At 36.9% G+C, this 23990-nt stretch overlaps 1 protein-coding gene and 1 pseudogene across 1 annotated transcript; both read right to left on the bottom strand.

The window, feature by feature from the left end:
* Positions 1 to 2947: 2947 nt before the first annotated feature.
* On the bottom strand, positions 2948 to 5333 carry LOC124993564 (cofilin-1-like; annotated as a pseudogene).
* Positions 5334 to 13452: 8119 nt separating this feature from the next.
* On the bottom strand, positions 13453 to 15646 carry C9H3orf80 (chromosome 9 C3orf80 homolog). The gene has a single exon (XM_047565171.1). It carries the CDS (start codon positions 15644 to 15646, stop codon positions 14897 to 14899), a length of 750 nt encoding a protein of 249 aa, XP_047421127.1. The 3' UTR covers positions 13453 to 14896.
* Between the last annotated feature and the right edge of the window lie 8344 nt (positions 15647 to 23990).

Raw genomic sequence — 23990 nt, 5'->3', positions numbered from 1 at the left:
ACATCGCACTCATTTCAGATATTAATAGGTAGAGACAAAGCACAAAAAGAAGATAAGAAGATGATAAAGAGATGTTATTTTAAAAGGTGTCCCTGTGAAGGTACAACTCAAGCAAACACTCCAAGGAAGTGATGCACAATTTAACATACATGAAAATCATTAAATCAAATTCCTGTAGCCAAGTTTATGTTATCCTTCTTTAACCTAATTTTATGGCTCAAACCCAGAGTCATGCACATGCTGGGTAAATGCTCTACCAGTAAGCTACAAGCACAGACCTTAACCTAATTTTGAATGTGCTACTCTATAAAATAATTCTGTATAGTTTTGACAGTAATACTGTCAAAATAAATAACAGGACTTACCTGTGAGTAGAATTTATTTACACAGACACTGAAAATCAGGCCCACAACCCCACATATAAAACCCCTGAGCTAAATCTGTTTAAGAAATACAGTGACTATTCCAATGTTTTTGGTATTACTATGAATATACCTTATTTAACAGAACATCCCCAGCAGGGTTACAGATAGCATTCTTTAATCAATTACAGATAGCATTCTTTAATCAAACACATTAATATTTCTATATGGGGTTGGGTGGGGGTAGCTTAGTGGTAGAGTGCTTGCCTAGCATATTTGAAGCCCTGGATCTGAACCTCAGCACTGCAAAAAACAAAAACAAAAATATTTTTGTAATGTAACACAAGAATATTTACATTAAGTGGTGTGAATAAAGATTAGAAGTTTCTTCTCTTCAGATTTTGCTCTCAAATGAGTTCAGGCTGGGTCAGTTATGAAAAAAGCTTTTTTGATTATGAATTATGGATATGGGATTGTGGATTTGTTGTTGAAGAATTATGGTAAAAATATGGGAGCATATATCAGGTTGAGGATAAAAAGAAGGGTAAAAAAGAGATAATTTTTTTTTTAATAATGGAAAGGCAATAGATAATGCCCCCCAAACAGGAAATAATAAACATATTACATAGATATGGTGGTCATGTCAAAAAAGCCAGCTAAAAGAGACAAAAGTACTGCTTTTGGGAAGGGGGATGTTGAGAAGAAGGGGTCAAAATACCCCTGTTTTTACAACAAATCTGGTAGAAACCTTTGTCCATTCAAAAGTGTATATGTATGACGTTGATAAAAACAAAACCAAACCCTTAAAAAGTGACTATGAGCCAGGTGATTCATGCCTGTAATCTCAGAGACTTGGGAGTTTGAGGCAGGAGGATTGCAAGTTTAAGGCCAACCTGGGCAATTTAGTAAGAAACGTCTCAAAATTAAATTTTAAAAAAAGGTCAGGAATGTAGCTCAGTGGTAGAGAACTTGACTAGGTTCAGTCATCAGTATATATAAAAATAAAAAAGTGATTCCCAAGGAATAGGAGGAAATATGAAATCACATCTGACCAAAGACCTGCATCTAGAATATATTTTGATATATTCTAATCTAATCTATCTAATCTCAACAACGACAAAAACAAACAAGCAAACCAAAAAAATAAAAAATCAGAAAATGACTGAGATGAGACATTTTACTAAAGAGGATGTACAAATGACAAATAGGTCCAAGAAAAGATGTTCAACATATTAGCCATTTAGAAAAATGCAAACTAAAAACCACAGCAATCAAAGTGACTAAAATAAAAACTAGTGATAATATAAATGCTGGGAAGGATGCAGACAAACTGATTACATATATTACTGGTGGTAATATAAAATTACACAGTCACTAAGGAACAGTATGGCAGTTTCTTGCAAAAGTATATACTTGCACTTATCATATGACCTATCAATTACACTCTTGGGCATCTATCCCAGAGAAATGAAAACTTATGTTCACAAAATAAACTGTACACAAAATATCTGTAGTAGCTCAGATTGTTAACAGCCTAGAACTGAATAGTTAATCAAACTGTGGGACATTCATGTCATATAAAACAATTTAGTAGAAAAAATTATTGTGTGTGCTAAGTGAGAAATGTCAATCTCAAAAGGTATCATCCCATTTATACAACATTCTTGAAATGACAAAATATAGAGATGGGGAACAGATTAGTGAGTGTCAGAGATAAAGGAGTGGTGAGAGGGACAGAGTAGATGGATGTGGTTATAAGGTTACATAGGGTGGCATGAGAAAACCCTAAAGTGATAGAACAGTTCTGTATCTTTATTGTGGTGACAGTGACACAAAGCTACACCAGATGAAATTGCATAGAAACAAAATCCTTGGTGCAAAACAATACTACATGTGTTTACTTTGGGTACATCTATATGGAAAAAAAATATACAGAGAGAATTCTGGAAGGATACACACCATCTCATGGTTAAATCTTGAGTTGAAAGAGTGGTCAGGATAAAGATACGCGAGGGGTCTTTGTTGCAAAGATTCTTTTTTTTTTTTGATTGTTGTCTTTTTTTTTTGTTGTTGTTGTTGTTGTTTTTTCAAACGAAGGTCCTTTACTGGTCCTGCTTCCATGAATGGTCAAGACCAAGAGAAAAGGGAGGGGAACCACTTGACACAGGGAGGGATCATCTCTACAATATTCCATTTATGCATAGAACTAAACAGACAAGCACAGAGCCACTATTGTGGTTAGAAGTTGGCAGCATGGGATGGGGGAGGAACAGGCGTGGAGTAGGGGTGTTGTTAAAAAATACAGCCGCCCCAAAAAACTGTGTGCCTGGGGAAAGACTTGGTCTGTTTCAAAGCAAGAGGAATCAGAAGATCAAAAGCAGTTTGGGAAGGCCAGAACTGTCAGGGACGGAGGGAGGAGGAAGGTTCAGGGGGCAGGCGTCCTTTTGGCAACTGGGGTGAAGGGAATGCCCTCCTCCTGCTGGGATCCCCCTAGTCCCTCTGGTCTGGCAGGAAGGGGGCAGCCTGCAACTCCCTAGGGCAGGTCTGGGGCTGCCAGATGCTCCAGGCAGGGGGCTTGAGGGATTTCACAAAGCCTTGCCATCTAGAGAGATGACGGCACTCCTCCCCAGTTTTTCAGTCAGGGTGCAGGGGTCCTTGACCTCCTCCTAGCAGTTTGCTTGTAATTCATGCTTGACTCTGTCACTTTCTTCTTGATGGCATCCTTGGGATAGGCATAGATCATTTTGCTCTTAAGGGGTGCAGACTCAGGGGCCCAGAAAATAAACACCAGGTCCTCCTTCTTGCTCTCCTTGGTCCCGTAGTTTGCATTACAGAGGGCATAGCGGAAGTCCTTGACTGGCAGCATCTTGACAAAGGTGGGGTAGGGGTCATCCACAGTCTGGCCCACATCACCTACCAGGATCTCCTTGTCCTCCTCCAAGATGATGTTCTTCTTGTTCTCACTTAGGCAGAAAAGCATCGCCTTCTTGCGCTTCTTCACTTCCTCTGGCGTCGAAGACTTGCACACCTCATATCACTGAACACCCTGACCGCGCCTTAGAGACAGAACACCAGAAGCCGTGTTTACGGAAGCGAAAGGAAGAGCGCAAAAAGAGCTGAGAAGACAAGAGACCCTGTGGCTGCTGCCGGGATCCGACTGAACCGATTCCTTTCTTTCTTTTTATTTTTTTAGGCGTATGCATTTTTTTTTTTTTTTTATTACGTGAGCATTTGAAAATTTAAACAAAAAGAACTGAGAATTTATATGCATTTGTTGGAGTATCTCAGTATAGTGAGACAAAAAGGATGGATTTTAAAACTAAATTTTCTCTAATGTTTGTTGAAATATCATTTTTAAAATTTATAAAAGCAACAAAATGACTTTTTAAAAAGCTTAATTGAGAGAAATAATATTTATGGGAAATAATTTGTAAGTTATATAGTCATCTACATAGATGATTAGAATAAAAACTCCAGATTAAAACCGGTTTGGGTATTGGGCAAAGCAGGAGGTTGGAGGTTCTGTACTATATTATTTTGACATCTTGAAAAATTGCTTCCCTCACAGAAAGCACCAATGAATTTTATCTATTCAACATGTCTCCATCCTATAAATAATTGGGAGTCATTATAGATTGACAGCCAAAATTCTATTTTATTTTAATATTAGTTCCTTTAAATAGTGAATAGTAATAGCTACCTTATTTTGCTCATGAAAAAAATTAAAAGGGATACTAATGGGATATTATACAGCTGCAACCACAGGTCTGAAAAGGTAGTCTTCAAGGTTAAATTAATTGCATATTGAGACATTTAGTGGTTAAGACAGGCTGGATCAGTTTCCTTGATCTACTTATCTTGTGAGCTTGGGCACACTATTCAACTTCTTTGAGCCACTTTTATCTATAAAATGGGACTAATAATCCTCAGCTACTTCTGATTTGAATTTTTAATGAAATAATATATGGAAAATGACTAGAGCAGTGCTTGGCATATAGAAGATTTTAGTGAATTATAGTTATTGTTATAGTCATCATGCTAGAAATGAAAAATATCACCCCTATAGCAGGTGCCAAGCTTATATCTAAGATCATGTATTTTAATTTTTGGAAGAAAGGTTAAAATGCAAATTTCTACCAAATGTTAAATCAGAGCAAGCTAGAAATCATGATATTTAATTTGCCAAACTTAATTGCCAGAATTCAAACACAGTGAACCTTGGGAATTCACTAATGAAATCTTTCGTCATAAATAAAATAGATTACAGATGTTTACTAAAATGAAATCAGGTGTGTACAAAAATTAGTAGCACTCCAAAGCATAATCTGGGATCTATAGAAACTAATATTCCCTGAAAACACTGAAGGAAAATCAGAAGCCATGGAAAATCTGGCAGTATCAGAGAGCTCCTGCAGTCACTCAAAACCCAGAGGAACAAATAAATGGTGACAGTGCCCACAAAATTTTTAGGAGCACTCAAAGCACAATTTGGAGTCTTTATACTTTGCAAGACAAAATTCTATTGTATTTTTAATACAAATTCCTTTAAATAGCAAATAACTAATAGCTACCTTATTTCGTTCTTGAAAAAATTAAAGATTAAACAAATGGGATATTATACAACCACACCTCTAATGACAAGATAGTCTTCCAGGTTAAATTTGCATGCTGAGACAGCAAAACTCTTAAGCATCCTCATGAAAAAAACTAAGCATATCAAAAATAAAACTAGAATCCATATAAGATCTGACAGCTCCACAAACACCAAAAGAATCAAAGGAACAATTTAATGGTGAGAGTGTCCACAGAAAAAATAGCAACCTTCAGAGTAGAACCCAGAACCAATAGAAAGAAAGTCTAATAAACATCAGGAGGCTTCTGAGAACACCTAAAGTAAAACAAGAACCTATGGAATACCTGAAGCTATCAGAGAGTTCTCACAAACACCAGAAGAATAAGGGGAACATACATGGTAATAATGTCGACAAAAGGATCAGAAACATTTCAAAGAATAAAACAGAACTGGCAGAAAATAAAATAATTTTCAGGAGACTGTAGGAGCTCTGAGGACAATGCAGTCAGGAAGATCCCATAGGCATCAAAGAGCTTATAAAAAATACCAAAACAAGCAATATAGCCAGTTAAATTAGTTAAAAAGTAACAAGAACATCTTATCTCTCAAATGGAAATGTAGAAAAGGCAGAAACCTCACAGGTATCAAAAGACTGTTCAGGATGCCTAAAGAAAAGGCAGAACCCATGGAAGACCCAATGAGAACCAAAGGTCTAATGAAACTCCACAGCAAATTGTGCACCCAGAAAATAAGACAATCAACAAGAAACTCAGGACAGCTCTCAGAAAGAAATGAATCAACTGAATGACAATAATCAAGAAACTTCTTTGAAAAAGATTGAACCAGCCTGACAACCACCAATAGACATAACTAAAGAAAATGATAACTAAGAAGAAGCTTTAACAGGTATCAAGAACCTCATGACAGCTCTGAAATGGAGATGTGAATCAGCACAATTCCAATGTTAGAGTTTCTTCAATAGGCAAGAGACCTATGAAAATGCCCAAAGTACCTCCAGTAGAAGATCTAGAGAGTGAGAGTGTCCACTCTCAATTCAATGCATATTAGAAACTCCAATTTCTAAAACCTGGCTCACAAAAAACCCTTAATATAGATTCAGATACAGTAGAGAAATTACAAGAAAACTAGTTGCCCAAACCACTTAAAATAAAAGATATGAAAACTATTATTCAAGAAAGCCAAATACTAGAAAAAGGTTAGAACATAGTAATCTTGTATTCTATCATGGTACAGGTTTAATTGTACAAGATTCAGCTCAAGAACAATGTGGAAGACCCTACACAATTTTTTAAAAATAGCAAAAGAAAATTTAGAGCCAAGCAAGAATTATCAGTAATTTACTGAAACCATCAAGAAAAAAGAAGTGTGCAGTTGAAGACTTCTTTGAAGGCAAACACTTATGGCAGAACCCAAATAGAAACAATATTTGGAAATAGACTAAATGGATTTGAAAAAATTTTTGATTCAACAAACAAAAATAAAGATGGGAGCTGGTGTTGTAGCTCAGTGGTTTCGATTCTCAGCACCACATATAAAAAATAAAGTAAAATAAAGGTTCTTTGACAAAATATTTAAAAAATAAAATAAAATAAAGATGGACCAGGGGACCTCAGTCAAGAAAAATCCTACAATTCTTGTGAATATGAATCCAAAACTAATGTCTCTTGACTAGAAATATATGGTCAAAGAACGTACAAGATAATGTCAAAGACCAAGATTTTGGGGCTGGGTTTGTGACTCAGTGGTACTGTGCTTGCCTAGCTTGTGTGAGGCACTGGGTTTGATTCTCAGCACCACATAAAAATAAGTGAATAAAATAAAGGTCTATCAACATCTAAAAAATATATGTTAAAAAAAAAAGACCAACATTTTCCTAAAAAAACAAAGCCCCAATAAACAATAAAAAATGATTTTTAAGAATCTAAACATTTGCCTAGTTGAACAGACAACGTAGAGAGAAGAAGATAAAGAACTATGAGCTTAAATTTCATGAAAAGCTGAATGAGAAAATGTCCTTATGGCTCAGACACAAATACAAAACTGACACAAAACTGCAGGAATCTCGGTTGCTTCCATCAACAAAAAAAGATCAAAATAAAAATGAAAAGAATACTGTGAAGAGCTTCCAAGAGAGAAACTTGGAAGATGAAGGTATAAAACAGAAGACAGGGAGTGTAACATCAGAGAGAGAGGTAAAATTGGCAGAAATCTGATAGTTTGGTTAGTTCAACCAGGATTGTGCACATTGAGGATGACACACAAATGAAAAACTTGTATCAAAAACTTAATAAATAATGAAAGAAAAAAATAATGACCAACATTTTGAAATAATGAAAGAACTATGAGCTTAAATTTCATGAAAAGCTGAATGAGAAAATGTCCTTATGGCTCAGACACAAATACAAAACTGACACAAAACTGCAGGAATCTCGGTTGCTTCCATCAACAAAAAAAGATCAAAATAAAAATGAAAAGAATACTGTGAAGAGCTCATTTTAAGGCCTAGAAAAATAATCAAAATTAAAAATTCCACCAGTAAACTTCTAGAACTCATAAATGAATTCAGCAAAGTAGCAGGATATAAAGTTAACACCCATAAATCAATTGCATTCCTATCTACCAATAATGAATCATCTGAAAGAGAATTAGGAAGGCCATCCAATTCACAAAAGCATCAAAAAAAATTAAAATACTTGGGAGTCAATCTAACAAAAGAGGTGAAAGGCCTCTACAATAAAAACTACAGAACACTAAAATAAATTGAAGATCTTAGAAAATGGAAAGATCTCCCATGTTTTTGGATAGGCAGAATTAATATTGTCAAAATAGCCATACTACCAAAAGCACTATACAGATTGAATGCAATTCTTATTATTCCAATGATAACCTTCACAGAAACATAAAAAGCAGTCATGAAATTCTTCTGGAAAAATAAGAGACCCAGAATAGCCAAAGCAATACTTAACAAGAGAAGCAAAGCAGGAGGCATCATAATATGAGAACTTAAATTATACTACAGAGCAATAGTAAGAAAAATGGCATGGTATTGGCACCAAACCAGGCATGAAGACAAATGGAACAAAATAGAAGACAGAGACAAACACAAATAAATACAGTTATCTTATACTAGATAAAGACGCCATAAACATACATTGGAGAAAAGATAGCCTCTTCAACAAATGTTGCTGGGAAAACTGTAATCCTTAAATAGTAGAATTTAGCTCCTATCTCTCACCCTGCACAAAACTCAACTCAAAGTGGATCTAGAACCTAGGCATTAGACTAGAGACTCTGCACCTTCTAAAATAGGCCCAACTTTTCACCATGTCAGCTTAGGAACTGACTTCCTCAACAAAACTCCTAAAGAACAAGAAGTAAAATCAAGAATCAATAAGTGGGATGGTATCAAAATAAAAAGCTTCTTCACAGAAAGGCAACAATCAAGAATGTGAACAGAGAGCCTACAGAATGGGAGAATATCCTTGCTACCTGAACCTCAGGTAGAGCATTAATCTCCAGGATATATAAAGAACTCAAAAAACTTAACACCATCTCCACCCCATAACCCAATCAATAAATGGGCAAAGGAACTAAATAGGCACTTCACAGAAGAAATATGGTCAACAAATATATACAAATGTTCAACATCTCTAGCAATTAGAGGAATTCAAATCAAAACTACACTGAATTCATCTCACCCCAGTCAGAATAGCAATTATCAAGAATACAAGCAACAATAAATGATTTTGGGGGGAAATGTTCACTCATACATTGCTGGTGGGACTGCAAATTGGTGCAACCACTGTGGATAGCTTATGGAGATTCCTCAGAAAACTTAGAATGGAACCACCATTTGGCCCAGTTATCCCACTCCTCGGTATATATACATCTCAAAGATTTAAAATCAGCATACTATCGTGACACAGCCACATCAATGTTTATAGCAGCTCAATTCACAATAGCAAGCTGTGAAACCAACCTAAGTGCCCTTCAACAGATGAATGGATAAACAAAATGTGGTATATATACACAGTGGAATATTAGCCATAAAAAAGAATGACTTTATGACTTTTGCTGGTAAATGGATAGGTCTGGCGACTATCATGCTAAGAGAAATAGCCATTCCTGGCCAAAACCAAAGGCTTAATGTTCTCTCTAATATGTGAACACTAACACACAATAAGGGGCAGTGGAAGACTAGAAATTCAGTGGATTAGACAAAGGGGAATAAAGGGAAGGGGGGAGGGAGAGAATAGTCAAAACAGTAGAATGAATCTTACATAACTTTCCTAATTCATATATGAATACACCACTAGTGAAATTTCACATCATGTACAACCACAAGAATGGGATTCTAGTTAGAATATGTAATACTCCATGTATGTATAATATGTCAAAGTGTACTCTACTGTCATGTAGATCTAAAAGGAATAAATTAAAAAGAAAGAAAAATAATCAAAATTAAATTTGATCTGTTAACATCTTTGGCCAATACAAAAGAGAAAATTCACACCAAATGAAATAAAATAGTAGTAAATCTGGAAAGTTCTGGAAACAAATGTAGGCAAGAAAGAAGCAGAAAATAAAACTTGACAGTTCTTCAAATAAAAATCTTAATATAGTGGGATTTAAGGCATTATTATAACTTCAAGATCATCTTAAAGCAGAAATAAAAGTAATGTAAAGTTCTAGCTATTTTTGAATCCATCCAGTGAAACAGAGATAGAGTGTGCAGAGGACAGTGAAGAGGAAGTCTTGCAGAACATTCATAGGCAGTTAAAAGACACAGCAATCCATTCCAAATCAGTTACCTTTAGGGTCTAGAGGCTTAAAGAAAGTCTTTCCTATAAAGATAGAATATGGTCTTTGATATAGTACAACAAATAGGGTGAACAAGGATGGGGAGATAGCAGACCATTACTCAGATAAAATGACACACAGAGAGGAAACCACAAAGATGACTGTGATAAAAATTGAGCAGAAAGACATAGCAGTCCATGAAGAAATAATGTACTTAAGATTTGGAAGCCAAAATAAGTTCCCTGTCATTATTAGAATGCAAGGGTTTAATTCTTTGCCCTAACATACTGGAGAACACATCTTTAGGGAAAGATGGGGAGAACTGTTGACAATCTCTTAAGGAAAATCTAGGTGAGGAAGCACAGCAATGAAGATGTAGTAATAAATAAATGTAGATTTTATTATGTTTCAGAGCTGGAAAAGATTAAGATATTCATTAGAGGGATGTGAAGATTCTATCATTTACTCAGAACAACAGGGAAAATTTATAGGTAAAAACAAAGAAAAAATGTTTACAGTACATCAATGGATGGAAGAGAAAGTACTTGGCTCAAAAAGGAAAACATACAGAAGTCAGATGGACAGGGAAAACAAGAAAACATTCTGGAAAATACTGATTTACCAAAAGAAGAATTCTGTGCAAAGAATGAAGCCATAACCAAAATGATATTGAATCACAGCAGTGAGTTAACATGAAGTTCTAAGAGAGGTGTTACTGAGGAAAAACTTCTGAAAATCCAAAGCAGGACAAGAACAACACATATAGAAAGAATATAGGGATTGCATGATATCAAAGAAATGAAGATACCTAAGAAGTTGAGGAAGAAAAATGATAGTTTAGTTTGATGAAAAGCATAAATATCCTCCTTGTAATTTTTCCATAGAATTAAAAATGAATTATGTAAATGAAATACATAAAATTAGGTTCTATATGCATTTAAGTATAAACAAAGTATTGGTTTTACCTGACATTTGATTAATTAGTTAATTAAATTTCTTGGTATCACAGATTGAACCCAGGGGTGCTTAACCACTGAGCCACAACCCCAGTCCTTTTTATTTTTTATTTAGTGACAGGGTCTCATTAAGTTGCTGAGGGCTTTGCCAAGTTGCTAAGGCTGGCTTTGAACTTGCCATCCTCCTGCCTCAGTCTCCTGAGCTGCTGGGATTACAGGTGTGCACCAGTGTGCCCAGCACATTTGATTATTTTTATAGGCAAAATTTAAAAAGGAATACTTTTAACTTTTCTGGTAGTAACCATATGGAAGAAAGGATGGTTTGTTTTGTGTAATTAGCTGATTGCTGACTCATTCTTCAATTGATAAAAATATCTTCCCTTACTCTATTGGTTATTAGTTTTCCCATCAATGGATAAAAGAATAAATGGAATGAAAAAATAAATTGTATCATTGTGAAGTCAGATATAAACTTGCCAAATATTCTACTACTGAATGGTTTATGATACCTTTTGGGAGAGATGGTCAAGACTGGTTACTCAAAATTGTTACTCAACATGATATCATTGTTACTCTCAACTTGAAAAATCTGAATTATTTATAATTCGTGAAATTTTTATAAAACTCAATGAGGAGTATTGTATAAATCTGAGCTCCTATTTGTGTTTATAACATATCAATTTCAGCTTTAAATTGTTTCCTTTATGAATTCCACTTGAGATAAACTGTATACGTAAAAGTACAACATTAAGGTACTTGGCATATTGCCTTTTAAACTGTAAAGTAGGACCATTTCCTTAGTATTCCGTTTGGCCTTTACAATTTAATCTTGTTTTACTTATATAGTACACTTCATGCCCTTTGGAATAATTGCCAATACCATTTTCCATGGTTGAAACACAATCACATTTGCAGAAATGTGGCAATTAGAGGCCTCTTAAAACTTGTTCTATCTCAAGATATTTTCTCCTTGGTTATGAGATTGAACACCCATAGCAAATAGCTTTTAGGCAACTGGTAATTACACACACACACACACACACATTTATATATCTAGTACATAAATTTAGAAAACCAATCATGTTTTCTCCCATTCAGGATGACCACATTCAGGATCATTATTTCCCTGTTTATGAGCAGTCAGTGAAAATGAAGTGTACTCAAAATGTTTTTGTATTTACATTAATTTGATAAGCGAAAGTCAGAAGAAAAGCACTGGAGAACATGTCATTTCCATGTAGGTTTGGTTAAGACATATGTGCCCTTAAAATTAAACTTGTTTTCCATATCAATTTCATTTATTTGAGACCATAAAATTAATGTTTTTCTATATATAGTTGGAAAGCATGTTCTTAACTATATATAGAATATTAAAAATAGGTAGAATCAGCATCTCATCATGAATTTTTCTCAAGTATCAGAATAATCACTTTCTATATTAATAAACACATGCAATTATATATAATAGATTCTGGCCATGTAATAATTAACTTCCAGGTAAAATTTATAAAACCAAACACCCAGATGCTGCCCTTAGTGCTTTAAAATGTTTCTGTCCAGGTATTTCAGCATTAGGAACACAGAGGTTCAATGTGTGTTAACATGGTCTGTCAAATATGTATGTATATTACTCTAAGACATGCTCACTTAGCACTAATAAAAATATTGTTTTTAAGTTTTTTTTCATAAAATTATGCAACAAATTTATACTTGGTAAATCAATGAATTGCAAGGAAAAATGACAGTAGAGTCAAACTCCTTTCTACTGAATGAAGGGATGCAAAAAAGTTTGTGGGCTTGGATAAGAATAAGACAAGTGAAAATCTACTGCAATCATTGTATGATTGGTCCAAAGTGGAATTACCACTTTATAGATATTCTGGACTCTAGGAAGGAAAAGGAAAACATACTTGACCCATATTATAAGTACATTTTACATAGAAATTGTTGTAAATTTCTTTTAAGATGTTAGTAGTAACATATAGGCTATGCTTTATATATTTGCACTTGGATATTTAGGTTAATGTTTTAGATATACGTGAATTTTAAGAAATATCTACAACAGCGTACCCTCAAATAATAAATCATTAAAAAGAATATGGTGGGGCTGGGGAGATAGCTCAGTTGGTAGAGTGCTTGCCTTGTAAGCACAAGGCCATGGGTTTGATCCCCAGGACCAAAAAAAAAAAAAGAATATGGCAACTTTCCAGGTTGTTTGACTGGGGGGTAGTAGTATTGATAGTCACATATAACAAAATTTAATATTTTTTGAGTAACATTAATGTATGTGATTATTTAATATAATCACATGGTCTGATAGTGTACTAAATCTTGTACTGTTCTGATGTTTTTGCCAACTGACAGCTTAAAATTTTTAAATGACGTAGATACATATTTTATATTTAATACATTACCATATAGTCACACATTTGATAAAATTTGCACAGAGAGAGATTTTAATGTTTTTCTGTTTTAATACACTTCAAATGATTTTTTATTTAATGATAGGGTCATTAGTTTTTAGAAGTTTAAAGTAAACCATTCTATTACAATTCAGACAATTAAAAATTTACCAGAACTTTCAGATTATTTGAACTAGCCTTTAAAGTTTAGTCAAATCATTTTTATTCTAATGCAAGTTGGATATTTTAAGATTTCTCAGAATTGTCCAACTTCTTCAATCATGAGAACAATGTTCTAGATCCATACGGACAATCTTTCTTGATGTAATGTTCACGCTTCTTTCTTTTCCTTTCATGCTAATTACAAACTGCTATATAGTATTTGATGTATATATTGTACATAATATGTATATGTACATTATACACAACATATCAAACTGTTATATTTATTACCTTTTGCTTAAGGGACATGTCACAGAATAGTAGAACAAATATGAGACACTTTTTCTCCCTTAAGATAGTTGGCTAAATCCATCTGAAGCACATTACTGCACAATTATGGCTTTAAACAAAAGTTACAAGTCTCAGGATCTTTGTTTTGTATCATGTTGTGTAATGTATTCCAAATAAAAAAACTGAAGAAAAAGTGCATGACATCATGCTTCATGGTATGGCATATATGCATCAATTATTTTTACATGTAACTATGTAATGATCTAGACTACATGATGTGCAGTTATTATAAAAAGTTATATATTATGCCACAGTACTAAAAATAAAATATATTCTCAACTAGTGAAAATAAGATATCCTTCATGTTTTATGTTACATGTTTCCTCATTTGACCATCTCTCTCTTTTTCACTCTTAATGAAATAATGTTCAACATTTGTTAAACAATAAGACAGAATGTGGGTAATTTCCTGACCATTAATTTCCTGACCACTTAAAAAAGTGATTAAGACAGTTGTTGTCTTTGTTGAAATATCCTTCTGTTGAGTTCAATACATGGCAAAAATATAAAAATAAAAGACAAATATACCTTCTCAGTTATTGAAAAATCAAAAGTGCTACTGTACCACATTATGAATACAATCTTGATAAAAGTAGTTGAATCTTGACTAGGTACAGCATCCAACCAACCATATATCGTGGGTACCTCCCCACCTAATTGTGAGCCATCAGTTGAACTATTTGCTTGTTCAGAAAGACACCAAACGGTTTTCTACGTCCTTCTCAAGAAAGGGATTTCATCATACCCAAGTGTAACTCTCCCAGGCCGGCGCGCAGCAATCACTGGGCGCCACTTGCCCCCAACGACTTCTAGCCCTCTGCCCATCCTGCGAGACAGTGAACTGTCCAGGTAGGGGTGGAACCGTGCTCCTTTCTCTTCAACCTTAAAGAAAACCGCCCTTCTCCCAAAGCACAAAAGGGCTCACGTGTTCTCTTTGATTCGGGAAGCAGGCACTTAAGAGTGAACAGAAGAGGAGGCGAGGCAGAGGGCGGGGACGTCCTTCTAAGTTGAAGTTGCGTTGGGGGCTCCTTCTTTGCTTTCTCCCCCCCAACGTTACCTTGAACCGAATAAAACGTGGGGAAACTTAAGATCCTGGGAGAGCATGAGAGAGAGGGATGACCCCAACCCATTCGCAGGGGGACAGGAAGTTAGGCTGGAGTGCTAGGCAGGGTCAGAGGCAGTTGGCGGCTGCGGGCATACCAGCCCTTATGGCTTCTCGCAGCTCCCGGCCTCACAAAGTCCGCGTGGCTCTGGAGAGGACCTGGGCGCTCAGATGAGCGGGAAGCGGCCCGCGCCGCAGTCTGGATCCCCGGCTCCACCGCCTCGCGGGCAGCCAAGCACAGACACCGGCAGCACCACCTCTCCCGGGCTGAGCTGCTGCAGGCGCATAGACTCTTCATATGTGGGCAGGTACTTGACCTCTTCGTAACTGGGCAGCTGTAGGAAAACTGGAGAAACTACACGCAGCTCGTGCTCCGTGGCGCAGGAGGGGGCCAAGCGGCCACCGCCTCCCCGGCCGCGGCCGCTGCAGCCACTGTCCAGCAGTGAGTCCTGTGAGCCAGTGGCTGCCTCATCGGGCAGCAGAGTGGGCGAGTCGTCGTCGTCGTCGTCTGGTGGTCCTGTGTTTCCCGGTGGCCCGGCGCCCCCCGGAGGCCCGGGTCTTGCCTGGCCAGGTCGTGCCTGGCCACGCGGGTACCTGCGTGGGCTGGGGCAGATGATACGCTGCAGGAAGTAGCCGATGGCGAAGAGCACGAGCAGGATGAGCAGCCCTGAGAGCTTGCGGACAAACCAGCCCACGTTGTCCAGGAAGGCATGTAGCGGCAGCTTACAGCAGCGCACCGCCGTGGCGTTGGCCGAGTCGCAGCAGCGCTCCCGCTCACCACACGCCAGCTCCGCGCAGCCCCCGCCGCCCCGCGAGGGCGCCACCAGCGCCAGCGCCAGTAGCAGCAGCAGGGGCAGTAGAGGCGGCGGCGCCGGCGCCACCGACAGGCCCTCAGCGGTGATCCCGGGTCCCCACATGGCCCACTCAGGCCTCTGCTAATGTCCGGGACCAGCGGCTAAGGGGCCTGTCTGTTAGCGCGTCCGTGGGCCCCTCTCAGGAGCTCCGTTCGGGTTCCGCGCGCGCTGCCTCCAGCGCCTCAGCTACCTGCGGCCAGAGCAGTCCTCACTTGGCCACGCTTGGGCGGGAGGAGGAGCCCGAGGCGCGCCAAAGCTGCGGGAGGAGGCTGCTTCTCTCAGCCTGAGCAGCCTCCGAAGCTTCTGATCTTGGCTTAGCCACTCCGGCCAAGCGCGAGGAGTCCGGAGCGGCTCCAAATCGCAGAGGTGGCCTGCGCGGGGCAGCCCTGGGCATCTTGGTTCTGACTGCCTGAGCTTTTACCTTGTCTCTCTCCGGAACTGGAAGGGTTAACGCTCCACCAGCAGCCCGAGAGCCCCCAGATCTTGATTAATTCAGCCGTCGCGCTCTTCCTTGCCAGACGGGGCGGGGGCTCTCACACGCGTAGGTGTCTCAGTTTTAAGTGATTGAATTTCCCCACGAATGTTATTTAAATTGACTTGCGACTGGGATTCGCTTACCATCTTTCTTGTGATCTTTCTGATTAAAAATGGATGATGCCCTTTAATGGCTAGTGCAGTCCCACTGCCATTTTAGATTTTGGGGTGGGGACCTCCGGAGAGTCTGCTTTCAGGCAAATCAAGAGTTTTGGGGAGCCAGGATCCCCAGGAAACCTCCAGAGTAGGTAGAGTATTCCTTGGAGAGGTGCAGGTCACCACACCACAGAAGCAGCCCCAGAGATACAGGGAAGAACACTGTCAAGGTGACCCTAGTAGATCAAGGAAAGAAGAGAAAAGGCTTTATCCCCCGCAGCGACTTAACCAACAAATCCTCACTGCACCCCACTGCACCCGAAGCATAGAACAGGGGTTTGACTTGGTGGGTGCAAGGAGGCACCTCCAGGAGCATAAATATCTGTGAAATGTCAAAGGGGAGCTGTAAGTGGTTGGCAACATTCCTGAGCATTGATCTGCGTCTAAAGGGGCTTTTTCAAGGTTATTCTTATTTGCAAAGTTTGATTTTAAAGGAAGTCTGTGCTTCTACTTAGCACATGGGCAGAGTTTACCTTTCCTTGCTACTCACCACTCCCTAGGGAAGCCCCTTAGTGCACACTGGAAGATAATTAAATAGAACAAACAATAATAAAAAAAATAGAATAGCAGTCACTGTTATCATTGAGCCATAGGTGCACCTACCCCTTAGAGACACATTATAGAGAAGCCAGGAGCTTGCCACACTTAGGCAATCTGAAGTAGACATCATTCCCTCATCCCTTAAACATGAGGACCCCTTGATGAACAACCAAATGGACAATATCACAGTTATTGTGAGAAAAAAGCAAAAGCAAAGAAAAAAATAAAGAGGCAAGTTTCAACTGCGGGTCAGATAAAAGTAAAGATTTTTCTCCAAGTCTCTTTAACAGAGTAATGAACCAAGAAGTTTGGGACTGTGAGGGGTTATTGATAGACACAGCCCAAAATGAAAACATTTTAAATATTTCTGTCTCTGGAAATACCTTATTTTGCCTCACGATGTTTTCTCCTCATGCAGAATAGTCTTAAGTATGACTCAGGACACTTCATGACCTATGCTTGCTTGAGCATAGGTTCCTTTTTCCTAAGTTCTTCTGAAGCCACAATGTTTCTCTGCACCATCATCAGCTTGCTTGTACTATGGTCTGAACCCTGTTTTGTAAAGCTTGATTGGCAGCACTTTCAAATTATAGTAAGATAAGGAGATAAACACTTTAAAATGTTTATAAACATTTTAATACAGTGAAAATTGTATCATTATTCCATTCACCCATTGTTTTGCTGAATTTAAACCTAACATTCTCTATATTCAGAAAACTCTGTTAGATGCTTACCATAATAGAGAAAAAACTGACACCTCCCCAGCATGGAATAAAGCCCAGGTCTGCATTCCCAGCTTCAATTAAATGGAATAAGGAAGAGATTCCACCCAGAGAAACAAATGGTTTCCTCTTCCATCATGACTTGTTTACTTTCCCAGAGCAAAAATGAAATTAATGAATTTCGAATAATCTCAGTGGTAAAGGCAGTTAGTGGATTGAGACAGACTTTGAGTGTGCAATTGAAAAAAATAGAAAAATCTCTTTGGGTTTTTATTATCTGAATTTTTTTTTTAGGATTTCTGCTCTGACTAGCAGAAGCAATAGTAAAAGTAAAGGGGGAGCTGTGTGATTGATGATACATGAAAGAAAGTGACTTATTGTTATTTTGAAATTACTTAATGACAGCATTTAAATTATTTCATTTTTGTCTGCCTTTAAGGAGTTAGAATTTGTTTACAGAATATTAGGATACAGAAGAACATACATCTGATATAAAATAAAACATTGAGTTATATGAAAACAAAGAAAAGTATGAAGTCTGCAAAATGAGCAAGGGATGGATTTTTAAATTTTTTTCTACCAAATTCATAGTCCCAAAGCATCATCCATTAAAGTCCCTCCACTTTAATGAAACTGGTGCCTCTTTATTCTCTGATCTCTCAGTTTCACTTAATTCAGTTTTACTTGCAATGTAATTTATTGTGTCCAACCTTTTGAAGGAAAGGAAAGAAAAGAAACCCTATAGCATAAAAGCTCCAGAAAAAAATGTGGTCTTCATTACTCAGCATCCTTATTCTTTTCTTTATATCTAACAAAGAAATGAATTGGGTAGATTTAGCTCCCAGAAAGTCACAAATTCAAACCACTTAGTGAGGAAGATAGAATTTAATTATATGTTTCACAGAGGAGAAAAAACCACAGTATATTATGTTAATAATTGCACCAAATTGTCTTAATAAGTGACTGCAAGGAAAAAAACAACAACAGATAGTGGTAGGGGACTGACCTTTATCCAAAAAACACAGTCTCTTAGCATATGGCTTTATAAAAATTAGAAACAATAATTTCTTTACCTTGCTGTGGCACTTGAATAATATTTTTTGTGAAAAATTTCTCCTAATTTATTTACTTTCATATGAATGAATGCCAAATCCATTAAATGTTCAACTTTTTAGAACAAACAGATGTTAACAGAACAGCAAAATTGCTATTTTACCTGTGTCACTGGGAACTGTTCTGATAGCTTAAGAAAGACTGAGTGGTTCCATTGTGCAACCTTCTGTTCTATCACGTGACATGGGTGCAGAAGTAAAATCTCTCTGATGTCTGCTGATGTCAAGCTCCTGCCATCAAGCCTGGGAAGCAACAGTCTTGCCCTTATGTCACATCTAGGCATGGGTAATTTGGGCCCTGTAAGTTATTTAGTCCATAAGAACCTCTTATTCAGGATGTGCAACATAGTTCCTTCCTAATAAATTATTATAATTGATATATTAATCCCCTTCCTCTTGTCATATCCCTTCATTTGCAATATTTCCTCCTTGAGCAACAATAAATTAAGGGTTTTGTATATGTTTACATAAATGTGCCTACCTAGAAATGATTTGTGATCTGAGAAAATCTGCTGTGGAGTTCTTTTCAGATCGTATTTCTTTCATCACTCATTCAATAAATATTTAATGAGAGCTCATTCTGAGTTATATTCTGCTCTGCTCTGGGGATATTATGAAATCAAGACTTTCCCTGTCCTCGGGGAGCTTACTGGGACAGGGGGCGGAACAACAGACATTAATCAAACAGTCCAAATAATGAATTGATAACCCAGGGATTAATGCTTACGATGGAGAAGTGCAGGATGCTTTAAGTTGTTACATTAGGTCTGAACTGGGTTGGGGTTGGTGGTTCATTGGAAAGACTTCCTTAAGACAGACCTAAAAAATAACAAAGCCAAGAGGAAAGGACCCTTCCAGGCAAAGGAAGCTTCATGAAGTCAAGTCCCCAAGGTGATAGGAAGACTTTTCACATATCATCTCTTATCCTAGAAGCAAAATTTGTGTGATTTCTACCTCAATCATTGTGACTCTGTGTCTAGATTAGCTTTAGATAGCATTAAACAATCACCTCTGTTATCCAATTTCAAACTGACCCTGATTCCCTGTAGGGGTCTGATAGGTTGTAAATTGCAGTTACCATCTTATTTGGTCCTGCTTAGTATCCCCTTGGAGATCAGGGGAGTTTCAATATATTTTCTGTTCCTCTCATCTTTATGCCCCTGATTCAGAATGCAAATAAGATTTCCTCTTTCAACCTTATGAATTTGCATCTCTGGACAAAAAGCTTTTTCAAGCCATGTACCTGAAGTACAGGAGAAAAATCAAAGTGAGGTGAATTTTCTCTTTTGTGCCAATTAGGCTTTAAAGGAACTGGGAAGCTTTCTCTAAGCTTGAAGTCAGAAATTGAGTAATTTCAGGTCTTTTTGAAAACATATCTATATTTATAGATATTTCAACTTTTCAAAGAATTTCCACATAAATTATTTTGTTTCTCTTTACTCCATTTCTGTGAAGTGAGTTGAAGTTATTATTAGCCATAGATGAAGATTACTTAAAACACAGGAATCACAGAGCAAATTAGTGGCAATGCTGAATTTAATACTTGTGAATACAAGGCTAGTTGAAAAGGGTAGGTGGGTATCTCCCTCCCTACTGACTTGCCAGGTCAAAGGGACCACTGTGGGAGGAAGCATTTGTCTTCTCTTTGACAGCTTATGATGCATTAAGAGGCCAATTATAAGAAAAATGAGAGTCAAGCTGGACTTATTCTAGACCATGAATATGAAATATTCTTCTGAGAAAATAAAACTTATTTCTGTCGTTTTGTAGCCACTTATGTTAACCCATTAATAATGATTTAGGTAATAAACCTGCTATTTTTGTACTCACTTCTGCAAGCAAAAAATAAATTTCCCTCCTTTATTACATTTGATCTTTACCTATGAACTAAGTCAACTAACATCCATCAATATAAAATTATATATGCTTGTTAAAATAAGGATATATTATGTCCTGACACTAATGAATATACAATATTATTTATCAATGACTTAAACTTCTGTATTTAAATTTTTGCTTTATAATGATTTACCAGTTAATTTCTCCCGGCAATCTTGTAGACAAGATTGAAAACTTTTAATTCATCACTGATGATATAAAAAGTAAAACATAGATACCATGGAAAATATTTAGTAAGACCATGAGTATATGAAATTAGAATCATAGTTCTGTCACTGAATGAATTTCTTTCTTACTCATGTTTTTTTTAAGTGGTCAGATTGTTGAAGTTCAAATATCCTTGTAAGGAGACTGATGTACTAGCTAAATCATCATGTTGGCAGAAAAATATATAATAATGAAGTATAAAAATGTTTCACCTTATGAACAGGTTATTTTATAGGATAAAACATTTTTACTCATTATTTCAACTTGAAACTAGTAATGTATTCTTTGCCTCACCTTCATTTACAAGGAAAAATTGCTTGTTAATACCTTCTTCTGCATATAGTCTCTAAACCTGTATGCAGTACACCCTGCCTGGGCTGAGTAGATATAGGGCACAGGACTAGTGGTATTGACTCTGAGCTTGCCTCCTGTCCCTAGGAAGCAGGACTGTGGTCCATCTGCTCAGCATTCTGCTTTTAAAGTTAAGTGGAATGGAATAATTGTCTTCCAAGACACCTGTCTTAAAAGATTTTGAATATACCCCAGATATCTAAAATTGTCCTTAACAATTTTCATCAAAGATTTATCTTACCAGAATTTTAAAAGAGCCTTTGATATATAATTTTACCTTCCTTTTCACATTTTTATCCCCCCTGCTCCTTTCTTTCCTGCACCTTTTGCTTCAATAAGTGACTACCTGATATAGCTGTTTAAGACCTAGTTTTGGAGATGCTGTCCCTTCCTTTTCTCTGTGTCCTGCACCAGAAATTCTCTTTTCCCATCTTTGTAAATCAAAACCAAACAAGGAGCAGTTCTGATAACACCTTCTCTCAGCTATAGGTCACGTTTCTCTCCTCCTGGAATGCCTTAAACACCATCATCTGTTTATGAAATTTATCATTTGTGAATATTATCATTTCTACCTCATATTTCCAGCAATTATGTGTATATCTTAACCTTAGAGTTTTTAGAAAGAAGCTTCTGGCAGTACATTTTGTGTGTGTCTCTGGATTATGGTGTTTTTCCTTTCTGTGTACTGACACCCTTTTGTTGGTGGTGGTGGTGCTGGGGATGGGACCTAGGACCTCACACATGCCAACCTCACACTCTACCACTGAGCTACAGTCCCAACCCCTGGCACACTTTTGAACGCTAGACTTTGGGAAGGCTCACTTGGAAGCCTCATCTAGACCCATATTGCCTCCCACTCATTGTTATGTTGTTTGAATGTAGTTCTTCACTTGCAGCCTACATTCTAAATGTTCCTGTACATGCACCATCTTTCTTTGGCCCCCTTCTTACTGTTAGAATATTCTTCTTACTTCCTGCAGCAAGACTTCAGATGAACACAAATTAAAAGATCCATAATGTCCATCATTCCTTCCGACAGGCATAACCATACATACCATACATGCAAGGAGCTCACATGAACCAAACACATGAAGAATTTAGAGGATTCCAGAATGCCATAGCCATATCATCCAGGAACTTCCACCAACTTAACATAATAGTGCTGAATAATTTTATGGAATTTAACAATTTTATAGATACAGACAAGCTCTGTGATGATCCCTGGAGGGTGCATTTTTCTGTTAGTGGAATTCTGGTCAGAGTTCAGCCAGTGGGAGATTAGAAAGTGGATAAAGGAGAAGCCAGGGTTGGGGCTCTGGAAGCTCCTCCAAAGTTCTCATTGAGAACTGCTGTGGTTTCAGATTTTGCCAGGTGAACCATACCAAGTCTCCTGTAAGAACACACCCTTCTCTCTACTATTACTAGACTGCTTCATTTCTTGAAAAGTCTCAGTTTTTCCTGTGAAACCAGTTTCTTGTGTTAATTTTCCATGTTTTAAAAACTCAGAATGGCTTGTTTTTCCCTTTGGACCCTAACTGACAGTTCTAGGATGCAAAGATATAGACTATCTTCTGATTCTATGGAATGCCTAGGGCAATGTTTACCCCCTTCATTAACTAAGATTTGTTCCATTTCTCCCATTCATCAACATGGAAAGTTGACCTCAAATAAAAATAACAGAAAACTTTCTCCTTTTGGAATGATTTCTTTTAGAATTCAGTCCAAAAAACCCTTGTTTTTCTTTTATACCCAGAAAAGCTGTCTTCTTTATCATTATGGTGATTGTGTAAATGACTATGAATTCCTTTTTGCTCTTGTTGCTTGGGAGCTCAGAATTAAATTTAAAGCTAGTTATAACATCCAGGCTGACTTGTCTTTTTTTCATATTTCTGTTTCTACTTTAATATGACCTTGGTTTTGATAACTCAATTTATTTTTGCTACTTATATTAATGTTGTAAGTCATGGTGTAACTTTTATGGAATTAGATGTGATTTTAAATAAGTAACACTAAATTTGTAGTATTTTTAGAGTGTGTTGTGAATTTTCCTTCAGGATGTTATTCCATGTCACCAAATTCCTTTCATAATGTAATCTCCATGTAAATAATCATGTTCTTAGATAATTGTATTTTCTCAGCATGGCATGTCTTGAAGTCCAGATTGTTTTGTCACATGTTAGATATTTTATTTTTTAATTTCAGAATCAATTGTAATAGCTTTTACCAAACTCTCACAAAGCATTAATGCTATTTGGAAAAATTGTTTGTGGTCAAGTAAGTTTGGGAAACACTTAGTGAATTTATTACTTCAGGAGTTTCCAGAAACTTCAGTTAGTTAAGATAAATTGTGATTCCCTAAGAGGGAACAAAATAAGGTAGAATTTTTTCCAACTTATGTGACCAAAGAACTCCCCACCCCCATTCCTCTTCAATTTATTTTTTCTTAACTGAAATTACAGGTAATAGTTTGAGAAAAAACATTCTCCATTATGGGACAATATTCCTTAGAGCAGGTTTTATCTACATAGGCAAATGCCACTTTTTAAATAAATTCACAAGAAAATCTGAACTTGTTGTTTATCAATTAAATATTCCTTAGAATCAGAAATTTTGAAGATACCTTAATTTTCAAAAATCACATTTTTTATTAAAAAAGTAAAGATACTTATTTAGTGCTGCAACTTCACTGCTTTTGCTTAAAGTCTACTAGTTTTGGCAGAAATATAAAATCAATGGTCATGTCATTATGTGACATTTAATGGAGCCATAATTTAGCTTTATAGGCAGATTAGGAATAGATCTAAGGATATAATTAAAGGAATTAACCTGGGAATAGGAGAATCTTTTAAATGACATGCTTAGTTAGGACTTTTGAGCACTTTTCTG

The sequence above is a fragment of the Sciurus carolinensis genome, chromosome 9 (assembly GCF_902686445.1).
Source record: "Sciurus carolinensis chromosome 9, mSciCar1.2, whole genome shotgun sequence".
Classification (NCBI taxonomy): domain Eukaryota; kingdom Metazoa; phylum Chordata; class Mammalia; order Rodentia; family Sciuridae; genus Sciurus; species Sciurus carolinensis.
The sequence above is the reverse complement of the archived record's forward strand: the minus strand, read 5'-3'. Positions and strand labels throughout refer to the sequence as shown.